General features: G+C 44.5%; 1 protein-coding gene across 2 annotated transcripts; it reads left to right on the top strand.

The window, feature by feature from the left end:
- The first annotated feature begins 1972 nt into the window (after positions 1 to 1972).
- GYG2 (glycogenin 2) lies at positions 1973 to 17886 on the top strand. Of its 2 annotated transcripts, none has more exons than XM_081858745.1 (10): positions 1973 to 2093; positions 3278 to 3402; positions 6160 to 6301; positions 8987 to 9161; positions 10084 to 10246; positions 11031 to 11157; positions 12829 to 13051; positions 13498 to 13626; positions 16173 to 16277; positions 17153 to 17886. In XM_081858745.1, exons 2-10 carry the CDS (start codon positions 3396 to 3398, stop codon positions 17312 to 17314), a joined length of 1233 nt encoding a protein of 410 aa, XP_081714871.1. In that variant the 5' UTR covers positions 1973 to 2093; positions 3278 to 3395; the 3' UTR covers positions 17315 to 17886. The 2 variants fall into 2 exon arrangements, with proteins under 2 accessions (XP_081714871.1, XP_081714872.1); XM_081858746.1 differs by having other exon boundaries at positions 2079 to 2093; positions 3275 to 3402.
- Positions 17887 to 18411: the final 525 nt, after the last annotated feature.

The following is an 18411-nucleotide window of genomic DNA, read 5'->3' as shown; positions in this document are numbered from 1 at the left end:
TCTATTATTTCTTTCCATGCACAAACCAAGATTCCATCATTCTTATCTGGGAGGGGGAAATATGTGCCCCACAACCTTTCTCAGTGTCAGGAAGCAATCTTCTAACAATTAGTTCCCATGGAGACACACCACTTGAATATTGTGGGTTATTAACATTCCTTTCTCAAGTAAGCACAAGAACTCTGGCCAGGTATTGCCTGAAGGCAACAAGCAGAGATGTAAGAGAAATCTGATAGCAAAAATCCTTACTATATGAAGCATACAACTCAGGAGCTGCAGTATGTGATATGCCCAGGCTTCATGGTGGAGCCTCATTCTTTCCTTTGCTTAAAGACAGCCATATTGAGGTGAAGGAGAATCTAAATTCAGATTTGGGCCTTATTCCCTGGGGAGGGGAATTTAACCATTTCTCCCTCACTCCATTTTGCAGATCACACACACACACACACACACACACACACACACACCCCACCACTGCCAATTAATATGGAGATGAGTGCTAAATTTTCACAAGATTCCACAAGATTTCCAGGAAAGGCCTTTATGTCACGTGGAAGCTAAAATATAATGTGCAATGTCAGGGAAATGGAATAAACTGTTGTGTCAATGCAGCCCAACCAGTCGAGACAGAAGAAAAAACACACATGCACATTTCTCCCTATCTGTGGCTTAAAAATACTGCCATACACTACGTTATATAACTAACATTTTGCTGCCTTTTCATGACACCCATAATATATTGCTGAGGCAACCACCTCACTCTCCCCTCAAGGCAAATAGCCAGGAAAGCTTTTGACAGGGAGAGGAAAGTTAAGCCCCTCTTCTCTACCTTTGGGGTTGTTATTATGACATTTATATCCGTCCATGCACTTCAATATATCTCCTTTCCACTGGTGCAGGGAAGCCTAGGTATGCCTCTGATCCCCACATCTCTGTGAGGTAAGTGAGATTAAGAGGCAGACTGACTTAGAGACTGGCCCAAGGTCACCCTCTGGGACTCATGGCTGAGCAGAGATTTGAATCCTGGTGCTCCAGGGTTAGCCCAACACACTAACTACTATGCCACACTGACTCCAATATGGCCCCTTCTTCTTGTTATCAAGTATTTTATATTTTTTATACTCCAACATAGTTTCTCTCTGCCCTCCCCATCCATCCACTTAATTTCCCCCTCAGTGTTACGCAGTCTCTCTCTCTCTCTCTTTGATGCATACAAGAGGCAGAACACGTGAACCCTAAAGAGTGCCAACTCTAGCAACTCACAACGATCATTTTTAACGAGGCCGTCCCCGCCGAAGGCAAGACTAGGGAGAGCGATTTAACTAGGGATGGGAATGAGAAAAGACGAACCAACAAAGGGTCCAGGAGCTCCAACCCTCCCTATCTGGACTTATTCGGATAATTTCATGACGTCGACTTGTTTCTAAAATCTTTTAATTGTCGTTTTGTATTGTATCGGGTATGCACACCCACAGGAGCCAACTCCGAGGGGCCGAGGCCCTTTCAACAAAAATAAATTTATTTGAAGGGCTGCCCCCCGCCCAAGTTGATGGGCACTGCCATTCAAATGGGGCGTGCGCGGCGCAGCGCGTCTTGTGATCGATTCTGCAATCCCCCTATTTTATTCAACATGGCACCCCTGTGCTCACTGCTTTTTCTTCAGCGGCATATAAATCTTTTTACCAACTCCCAACCTCCAAGTGACAAGATCGACCCCCCCCCCCCCGCTCCGGCCCCAACGCAGCCTGTTTGATGCTGCAGCAGAGCTCGCTTCGCTCCCGCTCTGTCGCAGCGCGCCTGGCGAGCCCCTCTCCGCGACGGGGCCCGGACACGGCTTGGCTTGGCGGAGGGAGGGGCGGGGTCGCGGCGAGGGCCAATGAGCGCGAGGCCCCGCCCCCGCTGCCTGGGAGGGGGGCGCGTCACAGGTTGCCTTTCGCCCCGTCGGCTGGCCGCGGCGGCGACTGGGCAGAGAGCAGCGACGCGTCGGCCGAGCTGCCCGTGGAAGCCCCCAAGGGCGCCTGGAGGACTTGCAGAGGGCAGCGCCGCTTGCAGAGCAGGGGACGCGCATGGTGTGGAGGGATGGAGCCGGCAGGGTAAGCGGGGAAGGAGGTCCGAGGGGCGCCCAGCAGCCTTGCCCTTGCACTGGAGGGGAGGGGAGGGGAGGGGAGGGGGGGAGCCAGGATTTCTCACTTGATGGAGGCAGGAAGGGGCTATTGCATTTATAGCCCACCTTTTCTCCAAGAAGCTCTAGATGACGCGCGTCTCTTGCACCACAACCCTGCGGGGTAGGATGGGGTGAGAGGCAGTGGCTGGCCCAAGGTTGGTCTATGTTCTGCTAATAGCACCCTTTCCCCTCACCATGGGCGTAGCCAGGATTTATGTTAGGGGGGTGCAGACTTTTTTGCGAGGGCAGAACCTCATTTAGTTAAGTATTTTCATTGATTGGGGGGGGGGGCAGCTGCCCCCTCCTGCCCACTTTGGCAACGCCCATGCCCCTCACCCCGTGGGCGGATGGAGGGGGGCAGCACATGGTGGTTGCCAACGCATGGGTGAGGGTTGTTATTGCCTTGATCTGTTATAGCAAACCCGCCACGAGCCTTGGGGCAACCTTGAGGATCGTCGAGGCATTAGCCTGTGTGCGCCTACTCAGAAGCAAGTCCTCCTGAGCTCGCATGCAAGCAGGCGTGCAGAGGACCGGGCCCTGTGGTTGCAGCCCTCATCACGCGGAGTTACATGCCGCTGAACTTTGACGGGCTTGCTCCGGAGTGAACGTCCCTTTAGCATCGTGCTGTTGGAAGAAGTGGGGGCTAGCTGGAGAAAACAAAAACCACCGGCCTGTTAGGCTGCTGCGAGACTCATTCTTCGTTTTAGCCTTGTTAATGGTCACCTTCTGCTTTTCTCCCTCTCAACTGCAAATGCACGGTCAGATATCAAAGAGTCAATATTTTGCTGGGGAATGTGAAGGAAGGAACATGAAACTGGGCCTCCTTTTGCTGGTAAAAGGGAATGGAAGGAGACGTGCTCACGTGTGCTTCTGCACAGCCTTTAAAAGATTTGTATCGAGTTTCCTTTTTTGATTGACCACCCAAAGGAAAGTTTGGTGGGTCCTGAACAGTAGGAAGGATCAAGTTCCTTCTTTTCGCTCTCCCTCCTACATCTTTCCTTCTCTCTCTCAAAGCGAGGTTGGATTTGTCCCTGAGGCCCCACAGCAATCTGGGGCCACATACAATCTGGAATGTGTGAATGAATGTTTTAATTCACTTGCTCTCATCAGCAGGAAAGAAAGAGGCTAATCTTATCTGGTGATTTGTTGAGTGAGACAGGCCTGCTGGGAACCCTTCTCTCTCCCATCAGTATTGGATTTACTTAGCAGCTTACCCTGTTGGCTTTAAAGGATGCCTGGTAAGTGGATTTCTCTCCTCTCCCCTCTGTTCTTTTTCCTCCTTTGGGAACTACAGTATATGCATTTTCTCCAAGCAGTTTTCATTCTGAATACATTATACTGAGCACAGTTCATTAAGAAGCGAGTGAGAAGGAAGAGGTTGAATCCTACTGCATGCTTACTTTTGTTACCTAGTACCAGTGGTGTAGCGTGGTGGGTGCAGGGGGGGCCGTCCGCACCGGGCGCAACATCTGGGGGGGCGCTCGCACTCGCAGCTCTCTGCCCCTAGGGCAGAGGGGGCGCAAATTACTTGCCTTGCCCCGGGTGCTGACAACCCACGCTACGCCACTGCCTAGTACACATGGCAGAAATACACCCTTAGTACAGTGGTACCTCGGGTTACAAACGCTTCAGGTTACAGACGCTTCAGGTTACAGACTCCGCTAACCCAGAAATATTACCTCAGGTTAAGAATTTTGCTTCATGATGAGAACAGAAATTGTGTGGTGGTGGCACAGTGGCAGTGGAAGGCCCCATTAGCTAAAGTGGTGCTTCAGGTTAAGAACAGTTTCAGATTAAGAACAGATCTCCAGAACAAATTAAGTTCTTAACCCGAGGTACCACTGTACATTCTTTCATTTCTCTTTTCTGATCTCAGCCATGTAGAACGACTCTTTCTCTATACATGTACATGCAATAGGTTTTTAAAGAATTGTAAGCATTTATTTCAGTGGGAGAGGGACGCGGGTGGCGCTTGCCAATCAGAAGGTCGGTGGTTCGAATTCCCGCGACAGGGTGAGCTCCTGTTGCTCGGTCCCAGCTCCTGCTAACCTAGGAGTTCGAAAGCACGTCAAAGTGCAAGTAGATAAATAGGTACTGCTCTGGCGAGAAGGTAAACGGCGTTTCCGTGTGCTGCTCTGGTTCGCCAGAAGCGGCTTAGTCATGCTGGCCACATGATCTGGAAGCTGTATGCCGGCTCCCTCAGCCAGTAAAGCGAGATGAGCGCCGCAACCCCAGAGTCGGTCATGACTGGACTTAACGGTCAGGAGTCCCTTTACCTTTACCTTTTATTTCAGTGGGGCTTACTTCTGAATAAGTATGCGTAAGATTATGCAGAACATACACTTGTGTAAGATTATGTAGAACACGGCCATTGGTCCATATGGCACTGTATTGTCTGCACGGACTGGCAGCGACTGCAGGGTTTAACGGGGGACATTCCCAGTCCTATCTAGAGAAGCCAGAGATTGAGCCTGGGACCTTCTGCATCCAAACCCCTACCACTAGACTATGACCCTTTCTCTAGCAGATAACTACCACACTGTATTCATAGAATCAGAGAGTTGGAAGGGACCCCAAGGGTCATCTAGTCCAACCTCCTGCAATTCAGGAATCTCAACTAGATCACATGTGCTTAAAAACCTCCAATGGAGAATCCACAACCTTCTAACAGATTCTGTTCTGCTGTGGAGCAGCTCTTACTGCCAGAAAGGTCTTCCTGGTGTTTTGTTGGCATCTCCCTTCTTGTGATGAAGCCCCCCCCCCTTTATTTAAAAAGCACTGAAAACTGTATTGTTTTTATTAGTTCACCTGTTTCCCGTAAGTAAATATAAACAACCCTATTTAATTCCTGTATGTTTCTCTATTGTGCCTGAAGTTTTATTCCGTTCGCACGAGCATAGCCTGGCAAAAGCAAAATCAGAAATAGTCTGTAATGAAGTAATTTCCCTTCTTTACATGCTAAGTGTTGTTTGATGAGCAACACATCTGCTTTCAAAAATAAACATCCAGTTGCAGTAGTTGAAGATTCCTTGCAAATGTGCAGGGAAATTATAGGTTTCGTTTTGGTTCCTAATTTTAAGGTTTAGCACCCGCTCATTTCCAAGGAGGAATTTGTATTAAGCAAAACAGAGTCAATGGTACTTAGACTCTTCACGTTGCTTGCTTTCTGTACAACAGGGTTGTGCAGTATCACGAGAGGGTTGCAATTTAGAGAATGTCTCCTCTTTCTGTAGCTTAGGCCTAGGCCTGACTGCACTGGCAGTAATTTGTATGAATGGGATGTGGTACCTGCTTAGCCAGACCTCCATGAAGCCTGACAAGCTAAACTGGTACATCACATAAACTCTCTGTGTATCCTACACCCTATGTCCCAGAAAACTTGTGCAATTCACTGGAGTTCCATAACAGGTGAGTGGGTGTGCAATTAATTATTTGAAGGCAGAGTAAGTCCACAGAAGTATCCCAATGCCCATTGGGTGCATATAGGCAAAGTCATAAATAGATGTCACATGGCCATAAACAAAGGGCTTCTGTGTACATAGCCTGATACCAGTGTCCTAAATGTATTAAGGCACCTGTCTCTCCCCACAGTGTGTGATACAAAGCTCGCATACCATCACTTGCACTCATAGGCTGGCTCACCCTATATGTTTGCATCTATTTCAGTTGCACCAAGATTGCATGGGTGGGCCTCTGTGTGCATGAATCTATGTACAAGTGCATCATGTGTTATGCTTAATTCTATATTGTCTCTTTCACTATGGCAAAACAAAATCTGAGACATGTTGTCATACAATCTGCTAATAGGAAGCAAAACCTTGCTAGCTTATGCAATTATTTACTTGTTTCTCTCAAAGGTTTATGTAAGCAAAAGAGCTAATTGTAGAGTCAACACACGTTTACAGAAATTGCAGCTTGGTAGGATGAGGCAAGAAGGCCCCCAGCTAATTCTCGGCTGCTGTCATAATGGACCACTCTGAAATGCTTGTTTACAGTGACAGACCAGGCCTTTGTGACCCTTGCTACCAATGATGTTTATTGCCACGGAGCTCTGGTTCTCGGACAGTCCTTGAGGAACCATAAAACATCTCGAAGGCTGGCAGTGCTAATTACATCTCAAGTCTCCAGTGCAATGAGGTGAGGACACGCTCTCAGATTCAATTAATTGAATATCTTCAAAATGTAAATGCAAATTCTGTTCCATAACCCTGATTACAAAATAACAATAAGCAGGCAGTGTGTTGAATGAGTTGCTTAATTCCTAATGAAATCATGTGTGGCCAGAAGTGTGAGCAAACAGGTTTTGTTTTGTTTAGAAAACAGATTTCCTCTTGTGGTCCTATATTTGGATCACTTTGTGCACAGAACTGTAAGCAGAGACTGATATACTTCGGTGACTTCATGAAGAAAAGAACTGCATTACAGGTTTTCAGCCATAAAAAGTCCAAACTCCAATTTACACACAGATATGGATAACATTTCAGCATTCAGTTAGAGTGTGGGATGGTGTAAGCGGTCAATCAGGTTTCCCATTCCTTCCTGGGAACTGTGTGTATGAGTAGGAGAACTCCTTTCAGAAAAACGCAGGTCATACATTGGCCAGGAAGTGTGCCTGGTGCACATAGCATCACCAAGAGGGTCGGCTTACCCTATGCATTTTCCCTTCTCCCTTTCCATATTCAGACAGAACATCCAAAGAGGGCAATATTCTCTCCAAATATTTGTAACAGGTTTTTTGGTGGTGTTTCTCCCCAGCTCCCATTTCATTCACTTACCGGAATCACCGTCTATTGACAAATTTTGTAGGGAAACACAAACATATTTATTACAGTTTAGGAAAGAAGGAGGTCTCTTAGAAGAACTACAGATAGAAGTTTTGTTTCCTATCAGAAACAAAGAACTGAGGTTTATTCAAAGAAACCGATTGGCAATAGGTTCAGACTAGATAAGACGGAAGTATTTTTTTTGCCCAGTGGGCAATAAAGGCATACGCACTTACCTGGGATAAAGTCCCATTGAATTCCATGGGGCTTGCTTCTGAGTAGACATGTCTAGCACTTGGCTATAAATTATGGAATTAGCTCCTGCCAGATGTACCAATAGCCACTTGTTTAAATAGGTTTAAAAAGGATTGGATGATGCAGGATAGGACAGCTGATGGCTATTAACTAAGCCAAATGGTACCTGCAACAAAATTTTGCAGCACCAAATGCCTTTGTTTACTGTTCCAAGTGTTAGCCATGCCTTCCTTCCATTTGCTCTCCTCCCTAACAGTCTGCTACTTTTCTGTGGCCACTGGGAATATTTAGTCTTCAAATGGGCTGCCCTGGGAACCCTCCTTCATAGGATCATTATCTGCATATTTTCTGCAGATGTTGGGGGTTTTCCTGAACCTGCTGATACCCCCGTCCCTTGCTCAGGGATGGTGTCATTTTGGCCATGTAAAAATCAGTACTCATGCCTGAACATAAAAACAGAGGAAATGACAGCTCAGTGGAACTTGATATTCAGAAGCCGTCCTTGTATCAGACTGCTAGATGCTGGAGACAAGCAGCAGGGGAGAACATTCATGCTCTGCTTTTGAGCTTCCAGGTCTATGCATCTGGCTGCCTGCTGTTGGAAACACAGGGAGTTCCTCCATTACATATTGATTATTACTCAGTTACAATTGTACCTTGGTTTTTTAACACAATGCAGTCCGGAAGGCTGTTTGACTTCCGCAATGTTCAAAAACCAAGGTGTGGCTTCCAATTGGCTGCAGGAGCGTCCTGCAGTCAATTGGAAGCGGTGGAAGCCACGCCGGACGTTCGGCTTCCAAGGCAACGTTCGCAAACCGAAACACCTACTTCCGGGTTTACGGTGTTCGAGTTCCAAGTTGTTCATGAACTAAGCTGTTCAAAAACCAAGGTACGACTGTATTCCTCATCACTTGGCAGTCGCTTGAACCGAAATGGATATTGAATCGTTCTTCTAAGTCTTACGATAGCTGATCAACTTTGATTATTAGTTGACATTTTAAATAGTCAGATTGGTTTTGACCTGTAATCTTTGGTTCTTGCGTGGCATCTTTAACTTGTTTCCTTACATTTTGCTCCTGCTCCTTAGTTATCAGCAACTGCTTCTTATAGTTCATAGGAAGTGGATTTTGGTTTTGGGTTTTCTTATATTTCTAATGTGACTTTGTTTGCTTGTTTATCTTGCATCTAGTAGATACTACAGGCATCTCCCCACTCATGCGGGGGTTACGTTCCCAGGTACCACATATATACATGAAATCATGTATAGTGGGGGACACCATTCAGAACGCCTGTAAACATCTTCTAAACCCCTGGAAATCCTTGAAAACCCTTAAAAAAACCAGCTGCACTTACCAGACTAGCATAAATGGTGGCAATGGTGACTCTCAGTCTTCCTCATCTCTGGAGGACAATGTGGAAATGACAACAAGGAGGGTAGACCGGTACCCTGAAGTACCTGGCTATGATTTAGAGGTACCTCCTTTCTCAAACTTCAACTCTCTACCAGGTCAGTGCAAAGGACTCATGGGATTGCAGTTGCAAAGTCTCCAGGAATTGCTAGCCATTTCCCCCACTTTTTACATCACTTTTTGCAGTTTTCCCAACTCTTTGTAGCTGATTTTGCCCTTTTGGCACCTTTAGGCAGTTTAAATCAAACACGTGTAAGTGTGGAGATGCCTGTAGTTGTTTCTAAAAATCCAGCTGCTGTTCTCAGTTCAGTTTAATGTCAGAAACCCTGTACTGCATTTCTTGCAAAAGGAGATGTCTCAAGGCTCCCAATCTTGTATTTTACTTGTCTTGTCAGGGCTGCCCTCAACACCATATTTGACACAGTGGTGGATGTGAATGAAATTGACAGCAATGACTCTATGCACTTGGCTTTGCTGGAGAGACTGGAACTGGGTGTAACCTTTACCAAACTTCATTGCTGGACTCTTACTCAGTATAGCAAATGTGTCTTCATGGATGCAGACACATTGGTAAGGGAAGCACCAGTTAGAAAAAGAAAGTTTTGCCACATTGCTTTCAGTTACTGGTGACCTTTTTGTTGATTGTTGTGGGATTTCAATGGAATAGATTCATATGTGGGTTGGGGGAAATCCTGTGTAGGTTTGTAAATACCGTATTGGCCCGAATATAAGCAGCACCCAAATATAAGCCACACCTTTAAAATTGGGGGTGGGGGGGGAAAAGGAAAAATACCTATATATAAGCTGCTCCATTCCTCACTGCTCCTGGCTGCATACTGGGTGGGCAGGGGAAGCCACACTGCATTGACAATGGCCTTTCCCCTTCCTCGCTCTCTCCTTTCCCTGCCTTGGGGGAGAGGATGGGGAACTATGCACGGGGTGGGCACCGCTTTGCCGCGCTCCTGGCACTGTTTGCCCCATGCTCCTGGCTGCATACAATAAGGTTGTGAATATAAGCCACATTTTAACTTTTCACAGTCGGAAATTGGGGGGAAAGTGTGGCTTATATTCAGGCCAATACGGTATGTTTGCATAGCACATACATATGAATAATATATGTACACTGTAGGTGCGAATCTGTACTTCATTGTTCAGTGCAGAATGTCAGTACAGTTATAAAGCACCAGCTATCTATATCTAAAGCTATATCTACACACTTTAGTGTGTAGAATGTTCTATTCTGTTATTGAGATGGGAAACCACGAATGTCCTGTAGTACATTTAAAAGTGCCTCCCATCATTTCCAATGTGAGAAGCAACACACTGGTGTGTTCATATTGATGCTGATTGCAGGGCTGAAGGGGAGTGGTGAATGGTAGGAGATGACATAGCCAGTTGATAAAGACAAAACAGCTAAGAAAGAGTTTTGAATCCCTGAAATTTGTATAGTAGGGGGATCGGCTACGATTCCAACATGCCACGTCTTTTCTAGGTACTGTGCAATATTGACGAGCTGTTTGACCGGGAAGAACTCTCAGCAGCTCCAGATTCTGGCTGGCCAGACTGCTTTAACAGTGGTGTGTTTGTTTTCAAACCTTCGTTGAAAACCTACAACCTCCTCCTGCAGTTTGCAAATGAACATGGCAGCTTTGATGGTAAGTTCACTGACCTGCTCCCCTTCCTGGTTCTGCTTGAGTGAGGTGAAGTTCTTTGACAATGTGAACTTTTGATGGAGCTGGACCCTTACTACAGCCAATGTGTTTTCATGGATGCAGACACTTTAGTAAGGCCACTGATCTCTGAAATGGCAAGCTAGGATGAAAGTTCAGAAGTAGATGCTACCAAAAAGAGACAGGAAAGAACGTCAAACAGCAATTGCTACTGTAAATGGCTTTCATATATACAGCTTTCCCCATTTCCTGTATCATCTAGCAGTGCATATTAGATTGTGTCATGGTGTCTCAAGTACCTTCCCCCACTTTGGCTTCACCGGCTACTATTTGCTGGGTGGGGAAGTTGGCTAATAATAAAGCCACCCCATAAACTGTTGGCATTTTCAGTGCTGGCTGTTGTTTTTGTTCTCATAGCTCTACTATTCCATAAAGAGGAATGTACAGGGATGGAGAAACTGTGGTCCTCCAGATATTGCTGGACTCCAACTCCCATCATCCTCAGCAAGCATGGTCAGTTGTCAGGAATAATGGAAGTTGGAGTCAGGCATCAGCTGGAAGCCCACAAGTTCCTCTTGCTGATGTTTTCCTCCCAAATATAGCATGCCATGTAAAAACGGGAAGAAGGAATAAGAAACACCAGTTTCATTTACTGATTAAAAATTTGGGCAGGTGGTCAAAACCAATTGTCAGTACCATTTGGCATGAGTAAGTTTGGGTTTGAAGATGAAATGGTTGTTTATGTTATGTGTTCTTTTCAATACTTTAGGAGGTGATCAGGGATTGTTAAACAGTTTCTTCAACAACTGGGCAACAACAGACATTAACAAACACTTGCCATTTCTCTATAATCTAAGCAGCAGTGTTGTCTACACCTATGCCCCTGCTTTTAAATAGTAAGTACAGGAATATACCTCTCTCTATAATACATTGGTGAATGTCTACCTTACTCTAGGGCTGAAATCTCAGTGGCAGACCCTTGCATGGGCAAAAAATCTCTTCTAAAGACATATGCTCACAGGTTTCTCTTTGTCATAGCTGATAATAGGATGTATGTACACACATGCAACACAAGATTGCTCACAACCAAGATCATATATAGGTGTTGAACCTCTCGTAGAATCATAGAATTGGAAAGGGCCCTGAGGATCATCTGGTCCAACACCTTGCAATGTGTCACAACAGTTTCAAAAGCAAGCCTGATTTAGGAAATCAGTAATTGGCTATTCTGAAGGTACTGATCACCTTGTGTCATACATAGCATTCCTATCAGTATATATATATATGTAGGTCCCAAATATGGTGATCAACTGGTCAATTTATTTATATGGCAAAAACATTCAGCTTGCTGTTTCTGACCATTATGTTTACACAAAACCAGTGATCAGCTTGGAATAGTTTGACTGCCGTGATTGTTTAATCTGGAAGAAGCAATGGCACCCCTAAGCATGCAAAAATATAAACAACTAAATTATGCACCAAATATATAATAAATATATAAAATATAAACACCTAATTCTGCAACTATTCGCTTGATAAGCAACAGAAAAGCAAATGAGACAGCCCATGCAATGCTCAACCGGAAAACCAAAATTCTCTACCAGGTACTGATGGGATGCTTTTGCTTTAAATGTGCAAGAATCCTTCCTTGTTGATGTGTAATGGAATGGAAGGCCTTTTACACTTAGAAGAGGCCATAGGTGATGGAACAGGATGAGTGAGACTGATGTGTTTCCAGGGCATCTTGCTAAACATCATTCTGTCCATCCTGCCTTCATCAGCCATGGCTTCCAGCCATAATTCAAAATCCCCCTCCCATGTTGAACATGGCAACACCTTCTAGTTGTTCCTTGTCCTCCCAAGTGCATTGTCAAGTTCATGCTCCTGTTGTCTAATGAGCAGTTTGCAAGGAGTTTACTTCCTCCCCCCCCCCCGCACAACCAGCAAGGACATTATTCCTGCTGTCAGTTGGCCTATGACTGCAGAGATGAAGGGAAGGGCACTCTGACCCTTGTCACTAGCCACTGGAAGGCTGCTCATCTCCTTCCCAAGAGGCCACTTTCTGGCAAGGGTGTCTTCAGCCATTGGTTCAATGACAGTGAGCTGCTTTCAGTCTCCCACCCAACAAGAGCACTGATGCTGGTGTGACAACCACCAAGCAGAGGACCAAGGCCTGCTGAGTGCTTGCAACATCTCCATCTCAGCAAGAACACTAGCAAAGGAAGAGCATTCTGGCCCCAGCTAGATGCAAATGCCTGTTATCAACTCACATCTTACTTAGTACTGGAATTATCAACCTGATTTCCCTCCTCTACACTTATGTATTTGTAAGCCAGGGCCTTTTCTATTTTCACTTATGTTTAGCTCCTGCAGTGGTGCTGTGTATTGAATTTTAATTGCTATGAGTCACTGGATTTTTTTTATTATTAAAAAAACTATATACCCATGAATGAATAAATAAATAGTTCTGCAATGCCTTGGCAGAGATGAACCATCTTGCATTTACTTTTTTAAAAATGGGGCTTAATATAAACTCATTTTTAAGATTACATGTGTCCTTTTTGTAGTTTTGGCAAAGATGCAAAGGTAGTCCACTTCTTGGGACCATCAAAGCCATGGAACTATAAATACAATCCTCAGACAGGAACAGTGATAGAAGATGGTTCATCCTCATTATCTAACAGTCAGCTCTATTTCCTTCAACTCTGGTGGACAACGTACAGTTCTGATGTATTGCCATTACTGGAAAAAACACAGGAGTCTTCTGAGCCACAAATCCAGAGAGAAGAGGTAAATTTTTTGGAAGGGAAGCTTTTTGGTTTGGTACCTTGCTTTGTGAAAAACGGCTTTTGAACCCGCAAGAACTTTTGTTATATACCACAGAGGTGTGTTCAAAGAAAAAGGGGAGGAATATGGGCAAACATCACCTCCCGCACCGCCATGCATCCCTCAGGCACACCTAAAGCACTTCTTGGGATATGTGTTTGAATGTGCATTGCCATTCCCTGCCTGGCAAAACTATTCACATTTTAAAGGAGAATTTGAGCTACATTAGAATAGCAATCTGCATATAATATAGTTGTTAGCAGTGGTAATAGAATGACAACTGTCAAAATAAATAAAAAGTGAAATGTAGTGGAAAAGGAGACAGAATATTTAAAATGCGTGGAGTACAAACATAGGAACTTTCATGGATGAAGAACTTCCAAAATTACATTAATTTTTGTTGTTATTAGCCAAACTTGAGTGGAGATGAAAGTAAATTGGAAAGAGGAAATCCTGCCACTAACAGTTCTTTGCCAGCAAATGAGGAACAGTTATCTGAAACAGTTGCAAACTCACCTGATGAGTTATTTGCCAAAAATGTAAGTACTTTTTATTTCTGCTAATTAGTTACAGTAAACTTAATTCTAAAAATATCATGATGCTTCCAAGTATTTAAAATTGATTTAAAGTATTGTGCCAGCTTATCTCCCAACTATATATGGCATGAGTATGCTTAAAATCTGAGGGGGTGGATTCCATTGGAAAAGCAATGAAATTAGAATTTCAATTGTAAATAACTTACTATAATGTTATTTTCTGTTTTAAAATGAGTGGCTTTAGACCAGACAGAGAGCAGCAGCATTAGTATGCTTATGGTTTTCTCTCATCAGTTTTCTACTTCTTGTTTGAGCCTTGTAGATGCACATATCTGAGGGGGGAGGGATGTCCTTAAAGGATTTAGGACAAGGCACAGAAGCCTGGTGATACTAACAGCATGCTTATACCTCATTCAGTTCACTTGGGGTTTTCTTCCCAGTAGGATCGCAGCCTCAGAGCGAGGAACTCCATTTCTGACTACTTTTGGGAACAGTGTCTTCTCTCCAGAGCAGAGATGGGGCTTATTAAACTATATTCAGTTTAATCCTTAATACTTTTACTTGACAACATGTTATGTTGCAGTCATTGGAACTGCAGTTGTGTCTTGGTTCTCCAACGAAATCCATTCCGGAAGTCCATCTGAAAACCAAGACGCGGCTTCCGATTGGCCGCAGGAGCTTCCTGCACTCAATCAGAAGCCATATAAGATGCATTGGACGTTTGGCTTCCAAAAAAGTTTGCTCACTTCCGGGTATGTTGCATGCTAAGTAAGTTTGAGGAACCCCATTTAAAAATGAGGATTTTTTAGGGTGACTCTGGCTGGAATCTTAAGCAATCCAAACCCAAGAACGTCCTCAGTGAGGAATTGGAACAAGTGGATCTCTCAGCCAGGGCTGAGCCAAGACCAAACTAAGTCCCCCAAAAGTGGTGTGGTAGGATGGCCAAGGGGAGAAATACCCCACCCCAAACTTCATTCAGCTCAGTCACATGACTTATCAACTCTATTTTAAAGGCTTGTTTTCCCTCTGCCAGGCTCAGGCCTGCTCAAATGACAGTAGCCCTGCTGCTGAAGGGAGTTTGGAATGGGAGTGTTTACCTTGGCATAATTTGAGTTGGTTTCCTATATTTCAGATTGCTTTGCCAGGGAGCAATACAAACCCAAGGTCTACCAGGACAAACTGAGTTTGGAGTAGATGTATCTCTGGCTGATCTGGCTAAAGTCTTGGCTCAGCCTGGAGATGCACCATTGTAAGTCTTCCACTCCAGTTCAGCCAGCTCAACAAAGAGATGTTATGGAAGGGAGAAAAGAGGACAGGGCCGGTGGAGACTTATTCCTGTTCCAAACTCCGTTCAGCTTGGTCATGTGATCTAGCAACTGAAAGGAAGCAGTGCTGGTGAAAAGGGTCATGTAAGTCAAGTTCTATTTTAAAGGCTTGCTCTCCCTCTGCCAGGCTTGGGCTGGCTCAACCAGCAGTGACCCCACTCTTGAATGGAGTTTGGAACAGGGGTACATTACACCAGCATAATTTACCCCAGTGTATATTGGCTCCCTATAATTTAAATTGCTGTGTTAGTTAGGGTTGCCATACGTCTGGAATTTCTCAATCATTGCCCTGTTTCTGGGCAGGAATTGCTTTAATGTCTGGGAAAATCTGGCCGTATGGCAAACTCAACAACTTTTGTGTCCAGATGTTCACTCTTTGAAATATGGCAGCCCTAGTGTTAGTGAGATACCACCCATTCATTGTATATAAGTAGGGTAGAGTGGATGTTATTTAGTAGTCACTACACATCTCTGTGGGTTGCGGCATACCATACTGATGTTCTGAATAGCTGAATCACAACAGAAGAGGTTAGTTGCACCTATTCCTTTTGTTTTTTGCAGCTTATTTTGAACCTGTAAGTTACTTCTACTTTGTAATAATAATAATAATAATAATAATAATAATAATAATAATAATAATAATATTTATTATTTATACCCCGCCCATCTGGCTGAGTTTCCCCAGCCACTCTGGGTGGCTCCCAATCAAGTGTTAAAAACAGTACAGCATTGCATATTAAAAACTTCCCTGAACAGGGCTGCCTTAAGATGTCTTCTGAATGTCAGGTAGTTGTTTATCTCTTTGACATCTGATGGGAGGGCGTTCCACAGGGTGGGCGCCACTACCAAGAAGGCCCTCTGTCTGGTTCCCTGTAGCCTCACTTCTCACAATGAGGGAACCGCCAGAAGGCCCTCGGCGCTGGATCTCAGTGTCTGGGCTGAACGATGGAGGTGGGGACGCTCCTTCAGGTATACAGGACCAAGGCCATTTAGGGCTTTAAAGGTCAGCACCAACACTTTGAAACGTGCTCGGAAACATACTGGGAGCCAATGCAGATCTCTCAGAACCGGTTTTATGTGGTCCCGGCGGCCACTCCCAAAAAGAAATGATTGACCAAGTGATGATGTATTTAAAGATATGGGCCAGGCTCCATAATGGCTTTGATAAAAACTGATCTCTTCTTTTCTGAATGAGTAGTAAAACAGGCACTTTATTTTTATCAGTCTGTACAGAAAGCTGAAGGCAGTCTTGAGGTCCACATTGCTGAGCCAAGTGAATCTTCTCCAGAGCCCACTTTTAACCCAACTCCTCAGGAAACAGTGAAAATGGTAAATATGAGTATATACCTTTTGGAGGCAATGTTTATTTCTGCATTCTGATCTGAGAGCAGTGATTTTGGAATGGGCATCTTCATAAGATAATCTGTACAGACAAATAGCAACATGATCTGCTAATTTTGTTCTGTTTTTAAAAGAAGTAAAGGGGAGGGGAAATGGATGAAGCACCCGAAGGCATTCTGAGCCATGGGAGCAAGGGAAGAGCCAAGAACCTGAAAATGTCTGAATGGGATACACGTCCAGTATGGTGGGAATGACAGCAAAGTATTTGGAAGACAGGAGCCAAAATTACGGCTTGCTTACATTTGCTATGAGACACTAGCTCTGTTCAGATGCTCTGCTCCTTTGGGTGATTCCAATTATGTGAGGAGGGAAGTCAGGGAGCTGCTGCCTGGCTCTGCCCATTCTGCTTTACTCTTTGCACTCATCCCTTCCATACCTTGAGGACTGAACTTGTGCAACATTGAGCATTCTCCACTGTGCAATTTCTACTCGTATACAAGCCCTAGAATATCCAAGTTCTAAATAGCACAGGGAGTCTCCTTGAGAGGGTGGGGGACCAGGGAGCACCCCCACTCCACTCCCTCACATTGTTAGAATCCTAGTGTGGGGAAATGCTTCAGTTTTGCTACTCAGACCAAACAATCTGTGCACATCTCTATTCCCATACAGTACTGTAATAATGTCCCTCAAGTAAACTGAGCTACTCTATTATCTGTATTAATACATAGCTCATCTTCTAGTTACCCTGGGCACTGAAAAGTCAACTGTTTGCACTTTTATCAGAATCTTGAAACTAGCTTTCAGGCTTTTATGTGTTGCCTGAAAACGGTACAAATGGCATTTCTTGATCTCCCTTTTCGCAGGACGACGTTACCAGCTCTGTTTCAGAGCTATGTATTCAGCCAAATCCAGAGGTGCTAAGTGCAGAAGATGAACGAAGGAAATGGGAGGAAGGCCACATTGACTATCTGGGGAAAGATGCTTTCGAAAACATTAAAAAGAAGTTAGATTCCTTTTTATTATAGATCTTGCTCATATGCGCTTACAGGGACCGACTGCTGTTTAAATTTACAACATCTGTGAAATCTCCAGGGCCTGTTTTGCAGGGGGGAATGCGAACAAAAATAGCACCATGAAAATGGTTGTGCTTGCTAAATGCACCTGTGTATGCATTGTGACAGTATGCATTGCTTCCAGAGAATGAAATACAACGGGCTTATAAAACTGCCTTACATGAGTCAGAACATTGGGTCAGCTTAGCCAGAACTGATTATTCTGCCTGGCAGCATCTTCTAGGCTTGTATAGTAAAGCTACTTGAGAAATGCTTAACTGAAAATGCCAGGGGACCTTTTGTCTACATTTCTTGTGTGGTTTTTGGTGGGACAATCCACAGTGCCTAGTTGCACAGTCTACCGGTACTGCAGCTATTTAATCTTCATTCATTTTTGCAACTCAGTGTGTTTTGTCGGACCAATGTTGTTTTCTTTTGGATTTATTTACTTTTGTTTTGGACCAACTTCTATAGATAAGCATGATAAAGACTTTGGAATCCATTCTCTCTCTCTCTCTCTCTCTCTCTCTCTCTCTCTCTCTCTCTCTCTCTCTCCCTCCATCCCTCCCCCTCCCTCCCCTCCCCTCCCTCCCCCTTTTCTCTTTCTCTCATGCAGATGGGTGCTGTACACTCTGCTAAAAACAAACCCCTGTTTTTATTACTAATCTATAGTGCCTCATGAAATATTCTCACCTTCATCTGAGAGCATGAAAAATGGCTTTATACTAATGAACCAAATATGGCATCCTATTTGATTCTTCGGTTTGGCAGGTACAAATATTGGAAATAAAAAGTCCAAAGACTTCTAAGGCAGGACTGATGTACACACAGCGGACTCTGTTTTTTAACACCTATCCATAGAGGATTCCTGTGCGTTCAGTAAACTTGTCTCTCTCCCTTCCCTCTGCCCTCAGGGCTGAGGAACCAGTGGCCCTCCAGACATTGTTGGGCTCAAAATCCCATCAGCCCCAGCCAGCCCCAGATGATCAAGAATGATGGGCGTTGTAGTATAGCAACTTCTGGAGAGCCACTGGTTCCCCACTCCTGATTTACCTGTGGTGTGCTCTCAA

The sequence above is a fragment of the Podarcis erhardii genome (assembly GCF_964252035.2).
Source record: "Podarcis erhardii genome assembly, chromosome: 4".
Lineage (NCBI taxonomy): Eukaryota > Metazoa > Chordata > Lepidosauria > Squamata > Lacertidae > Podarcis > Podarcis erhardii.
Note: the sequence above shows the minus strand (reverse complement) of the source record. Positions and strands in the feature narration are given on the sequence as shown.